This window comes from Corapipo altera, unplaced genomic scaffold (assembly GCF_003945725.1).
Source record: "Corapipo altera isolate COAL_440 unplaced genomic scaffold, ASM394572v1 145, whole genome shotgun sequence".
Lineage (NCBI taxonomy): Eukaryota > Metazoa > Chordata > Aves > Passeriformes > Pipridae > Corapipo > Corapipo altera.
Window position 1 is genome coordinate 213,988 of NW_020885078.1, and position 6,753 is coordinate 220,740.

Sequence of the window (6,753 nt, forward strand, 5' to 3'; positions counted from 1 at the left end):
AATAAATTAAAAAGTCAATGCGTAAGAAAAAACTAAAAGTGTTTTCATGATGAGAAGACTGAAGCATTGGAATGAGATGCCCAGACAGGATGTCCAGTCTTCCTCTTCTGTGTCAGTGCCTTTAGTGCATTCCCCTTCCTGGAGGTTTGAATGGCTGGACTCACGGCAAAAGGAGAGTCAGCAAAACCGGGGGCTGAGTCCCTTCCAGCTTGAAACCCTGGAGCCAGTGCAGCCAGGGAGGACCTCAGAGAGGCCTCAGGTAGGGCTGCTGCCCTTCTCCTGGGGGCTGCTTTGAAGAGGACACTCTGACTCTGGTCCCCACCTGAGCTCCAGCTCCAGCAGTGTCTCAGCCAGGCCTGCACCTGGCCATGGCCTCTGCTGATGTGGACCTGGGCCCATGGACTGACTTCCCAGCTGGACCTCAGACTTTTCTCAGCAAAAGGACTTCTCAAATCATTTAGAACACAAGTGCTCGGGGATGTGAGGTTCTGAACAAGCCCAGATCTCTCCAGCTTCTGGAGGAGATGGTGACAAAAACCAGAGCATGTGCAATGAACTCCCTCACCAAGCCACAATCTGGGGGTTGCAAATAAAAAAGCAGAAAATGACACAACCTAAGAGCAGGCTGAGGTTTCCTGTTTCAACTCCACACTACATATATAGAGATTGCCATTCTGTACCTATCTGGCCTTAATAACTGCTTTGGGTCCTCAGGACAGTGGTAGAAGATGCTGCTTCTCCTACTCCCAAGCGCTTTTCTCCTTCTACCATGGGCTGGGGCTGGTGAGTACACCAGGACAAGGACATGCAAGGGCTCAAATGGACACTAGCAGGAAATCTCAGGAAATGTTCCTGCCTGGTCTTCTCTCTTATTGCTGCACTCCTACTCTCCTCTTTTTCAGCTCAGACTGTGCCTGAAACCAGTGATGCATAACAGGGATTAGAGCTGTGCCCTTTGATAACATTTCAGTCATCCAGAGCCAGGTGTGGTCAGTCCTCCCCAGGCAGTACTGCTTGTCTTTCTCTCCATTGTGCGCCAGCAATGCTTTGGACAGCCGAAGGAAGGAGAGTTGTGGATATCATTTGCATATGATGTTAGAAGAGGTCCCTCTCTCCTCATGCAGTTCCAAACTTGGTAGGAAATACTGGCATATGTGATATTAACACTTCTCATCTCTCTTCCAGGAAGGATCATTGGAGGAAGGGAAGTTAAGCCCCACTCCAGGCCCTACATGGCTTACTTACAAATTGAAAGTGGCTCAGATACTTACAGATGTGGAGGGTTCCTGATTCAGCCAGATGCAGTGCTCTCAGCAGCTCACTGTGTGCATGGAAAAGGGTAAGACCCTCTGTTTCTTCTGTGTGGGATATTTTCAAGTCTCACACAGTCCTGAAGGGCCCCAGTCCTGGTCTGGGCTGAAAGAGTTCTCTGTGTCTCTTCAGGCAGAGCAGGGATCTCTGTGAGCTGAGCTCCCCCTGTGAGCTGCAGGAATTGTCTGCCAGGTTGCTGTGTGCTCCTGGGGACAGGAATGCTCAGCAGTGATCTCCTGATTCATGGCTCCTACCATGGCTCAGAGGTACTGCTGCAAAAGAGGGGCCAGTGTGTCCCATTCCCTGCTTCCCCTTTGTCTTCAGAATGGGACAAGTCAGACCTATGTGAGTGTGTGGGGAGGGACCCTCAGTTGAACGGTGGAAGGAACCCAGGTTACAAAAGGGAATTTTCTGAGAGTAAATCTCTGGGGAGGTACATCCCAGTGCCACCTCCCTCCAACCACCTGCCATGGGGCTGTGCTGCTCTGGCCAATGCAGCTGCAACATGTTGGTGTTTCCTGGCAGAAAGATGAATATCACTGTGACTCTGGGAGCCCACAACATAAAAAAGAAAGAACTGAGCCAGCAGAAGTTCCATGTTGGATGTTGGGTCATCCATCCCAGATACTTAAATTATAGATCTGGAAATGACATCATGCTGCTGAAGGTATGTTCTCACACATCTTTTCTGCCCAAGGGATCTCCTCCCTGCTCACCTCACCAAACCCATGAATTTGTTCCCATTCCTTTGCTGACTCTAACCCCATGTTCTCTCTGCTTAATAGCTGAAGAAAAAGGCCAAGATGACTAAGTATGTGAAACCCATCTCCTTGCCCAGTCATAATGAAACTGTCACACCAGGAACTAAATGTAGTGTGTCTGGCTGGGGCCAGACATCAGTGACAGGGCATAGGACTGATGTGATGCTAGAGGTGGACCTGGAGCTGCAGCATGAGGAAGTGTGTGAGGAGTCTTTCAAAGGCTACTGGTGCCAGTCTATGATCTGTGCCGGTGATATGCGTGGCAGAAAATCAGCTTACAATGTAAGTGTTTGGATGGTGCTGGGACCACAGTCAGTCAGGTTCTCAGGTGAGGGTCAAAAGGGCAGTACAATGAAACAGATTCTTCAGGAGGATGTGCTGAGGCTCCTCACAGCAGCTCTGAAGCTGATGTGCTCCCTGAGCTGGGGTGCACTTGCCCAACTCTCAGCATCAATTTGCCTCTTTACTCACTTGGGGATGTTCTACCTATCCCAGCCAGTGCCCCAGCAGGAGGCTGGGGGAGGAAGGGATGGAAGTCCCTGCTGGGAGAGGGCTCTGGGGGTGCTGGTGGGTGACAAATGGGACACGAGCCAGCCTGGAAACCCATGAGGGAGGGAGGGGGTCACAAGAGGAGATTCTTTACATGGGGAGAGGGAAGTGGAATAGTTTGTTCCTTAGGGCAGGAAGAGCTGTGCTGTGACAGGGCTGACCCCTTTCACTCCTTTCACTCCACAGGGTGATTCTGGAGGCCCATTAGTCTGCAATCGGAAGGCTCATGGCATTGTTTCTTATGGATATCAAAATAAACCCTTCCCTAAAGTATTTACCAGAGTCTCCTATTTTGAGCCCTGGATCAATGAACAGCTGAGGAAGTTTGCAATCCAAGAGGCTTCCAAATGCAGCTAAAACAGAGTCAGAGATGCCTTGCCAGGCACATTTTCTGCGCTAAGGAAAGTCTCCCTGGCAAGGTAAGAAAGCAAGTCCCAAGCACATCCAGTTTCCCATTGTTCCCTTCCTCCCACTACTGCCCAACAGTGCCACCTCCTGCTCTGCTTTCTGTCCATCAATAAAAGCTCCTTCAAACTTGCTTGTGTGTGCTGCCTTTTTGGGGATGGGATGCAAAGCCTGAGCATGAGAAGGAGGAGATGACACTTCTTGGGAGAACCTGAGTGGGACCGTAGGTGGGGCATGTCGCTGATAATGTCGGAATGGCCAAAGCGACACGAAAAAAGGTTCCAGCAAAGTTTATTCCAAGAAAAAAGCAGGGACCCCGGGGCTGCTGTGCAGCCCCTTAAGTACAGTTTTTGAACACACGAAATGCACACGGATAGGACAGTTCAAACTTTCACACCAGAATTCTTACAGCTAATAGGTGCATTTTCTAAACTCTACTTTCTCACAACAACTTTACTCTTTCTCAAAACAGCCCAGTTCTTTCCCACAACAGTCCTGAGCACCTGCTCTTATTTTTCTCTCATGTTGATGTTTTTCCCAACTACTCTCGTTCAAAACAGGTCCTTGTTCTCATGAGACAGTGCTCCTGTTTTCATGAGACAGTGTTCTCTGTTCCCACGGGACAGCTTCTTCAGGATGCATCAGTATGTTGTCAGGATCATGGCCTCCATTTTCAGTCCTCTCTTTTCAGGCCATCTTAGGGGTATACTTTGATCTGGTCAATATCTATTGCCTCGTCAGTATGTGCCAAGGTGCTAACAGACCCGCTGTCGACCCCGACAGGGGCACACAATACAGATCTTTGTTCCTGAATTGCTTCAAATACTCTCTCTTGTCTCCCTCAATCTCTTGCACTCAAACCAGCAGGTAGAGACAGCAGCCTTACCAAACCATTTATTCAGCCTTTCAGAAAGAGAAGCTTCTCTGCCTTCAAGGGGGGATCATGTGGGTTTCTATTACCAACTTGAAACCATCTCAGGATCCTCAGACAGACTCAACACCAGTCAACCTTACATCTCATCTTCCCTTTTGACCCTCTTGAACCTCAGATGAAGCATTTTCTCTGCACCTGTAAAATGCCTGAGGGCTGAAATGTAGAGATTTTCTCCTATGAGATCAGCTAATCAGACCTGGCTGGGCCAAGAAGTGCCCTTGTGGTGTAGTGACAGGATAGAGAATGTCAAATATGGCTCAGGCAAAAGCAGTATTGCAGAGAGACAAGCCTGGTCAGTCATGCCAGGGAGAGATGCATTTCTTTTGTGCAATTTTTCCTTTATGATCATTTATCCATGATGTGGACAAAGGGATAGAATGTACCTTCAGCATGATTCCCAGTGATATAAAACTGGGGGCACAGAAACCTAAAGAGGTGCAACAAGGGCAAGTCTGGGGCCCTCCACCTGGGGAGGGATAACCCCAACTACCAGAACAGCAGCTCTGGGGAGAAGGACCTGCAAGTCTTGGTAGATGACAAGTTGACCATGAGCCAGACACATGCCCTGGAGGCCAGGAGGGCCAATGGGATCCTGGGGTACACCAGGAACAGTGTGGCTGCAGGTCAGGGAGGTAATCCTTCCTCTCTACTCGGCCCTGGTGAGGCCACATCTGGAGTGCTGCATCCAGTCCTGGGCTCCTCGGTACAAGAAAGACAAGGAACTACTGGAGAGAGTCCAGTGGAGGCCACAAAGATGATTAAGGGATTGGAGTATCTCTCTGATGACTAGAGACTGTGGGAGCCAAGCCTGTTCAGTCTAGAGAAGAGAAGACTGAGAGGGGATCTCATAAATACATATAAATATCTCAAAGGCAGTTGTCAAGAGGTTGGTACCAGACTCTTTTCAGTGGTGCCCAGTGACAGGATGAGGAGCAATGAGCACTCCCAACACGAGGAAGAACTTCTTTCCACTGAGAGTGGCAGAGCACTGGATCACCTTGCCAGGAAGGAATCACCTTGCCCTCTCTGGAAACATTCAAAATACCCCTGGTTGGATTCCTGTGTCACCTGCTCAAGGTCACTCCGCCTTGGCAGAGGGATCAATCTAGATGATCTACAGAGGTCCCTTCCAACCCTAACTGTTCTGGGATTGTGTGATTCCTGTTGGCTGGCTGGCAGGAAGGAAAAGGACACATTGGATTTGAGCTGCTCTTTTACACAAACTCTGCTTCTCACCCAAATCTTCACTGTCAAAGAAGCATCTGCCCCAGGAAGGCACCAGTTCTGAGGAACAATGGGCCTCAGATCCCTCCCTTTCTCCTCACAGCTGTGGTTAAGCACCAAGTCAGCCAAGACCCTAATAGTACCCATAAGTTCTGCATTACCCACCTCAGCTATAGAAGCACATAGTTGTGCACCTGTGTGAGGACAAAAGCAGCCCCAGAGGCTCCAGTGAAGCTGTTGAGAGATATCTCCACTTTTTGAAATCCTTCTGTTTCATTCCAAATACTTGTCTCCCTTCTACCATAATTTCAAATCAAATAACATCAAGATTGCCATGGGATGAATACAGGAGGTTGCAGGATGTCCAACCATTTCATAACAATTCGCAAGCCTTCTTTTGAGTCATCCCAAACACACACCTCTATTTCTGGCCAAACAACACTCAGTTTGCAGCCCTGAAACAGGAGAAAATAACATTTCCAGAAGGGACAAAGGGGTGCCATCCAAGCTTTCCATCTAGTCCTGAGCCACACTGGCTTTGCTCTGCCCCCCCATAGCATCCCTTTCCTTCCAAATTCCACTCCAGAATACCCCTCCCTAGGTCCAGCAATTTGTTCTCTCTCATGCAGTCAACGTGTGCCACGTGAGCAGGAAAGGAGCAGTCAGCAGCACCAGTGACCGTGGGGCAGATGAACATGGGCCCCACAGGCTCTGGAGCTGAGAGTCACCACAACCAACAAGGGCTGGTACAGTGTCAGTGAAAATGTTGGGGAGGGGGATTAGCAAGGGAGTGATCACAGAGCTGCCTGCCTGGTAAAGATACAAGAAATGAGGAAAATCCAAAGTGCTCTTCCATGGGATACACTGGGAGATGGGTGACAATGTGTCAGCACCCCCTCCCCATCAGCACTTTGTAAAGGAGCCCTAATGGCCCCAGAGATTCCCCTGGCACAGGGTCTGCAGTGGGCACAGGGATCTCCTTCCCCACCCCACCCCATGTCATTCTAGGGGGGCCACAGGAACATCCATTGCCACAGGACCAGGCCCAGACACCTCCCAGGACAGGGGCTTGTGGGAACTATGGGAGGGAGAGCAGGATTTTGTCCCCAGACACAGATGCTGCTTTTCTTGCTGCTTCTCAGTTGCCAGAGCTGGCTGCCTTTTGTCAGAAGGCTGCAGAGGACCACCTGGGCATGAGGTGAGGGGTGCAAGCACATGCCCAGAGCAGAGCTCTCTTGTATTGATAGTCTGCAGTGTCAGAAAGTGCCTGTGGGATTGTCTGCTTTGAACTACTCCAGTGCACTAGGAGCACAGGGTCAGTCTGCATTCCGAGCTCTGAGCTCAGGCGCAGGGACCTTGACAGGTCTGGGAGGTGCTGAGAGGTGCCAGCCCTGTTCCTGGAAGCACTGAGCTCTGCCAGGTGCCTTCCATACCTTGGGGGACCTCACACGCTGCTACTCTTGTTTCTGCAGCCTCAGCTGCCCAAATACCAGTGTAATCTTTACCTTCCCTCTCAGTGTGGTCCTGCAGATTCGGGTAGCGCTCAAATAGAAAGCCCAGGCAGAAGCA

The 6,753-nt window shown here is 50.1% G+C and overlaps 1 protein-coding gene across 1 annotated transcript; it reads left to right on the forward strand.

Annotated features, from left to right (window-relative positions):
* Window positions 1-679: 679 nt before the first annotated feature.
* LOC113960045 (mast cell protease 1A-like) lies at window positions 680-3,252 on the forward strand. The gene is made up of 5 exons (XM_027669388.1): window positions 680-783; window positions 1,186-1,339; window positions 1,837-1,978; window positions 2,097-2,354; window positions 2,808-3,252. The coding sequence occupies exons 1-5, from the start codon at window positions 729-731 to the stop codon at window positions 2,976-2,978; spliced, it is 780 nt and encodes a 259-aa protein (XP_027525189.1). The 5' UTR covers window positions 680-728; the 3' UTR covers window positions 2,979-3,252.
* The last annotated feature ends 3,501 nt before the right edge of the window (window positions 3,253-6,753 follow it).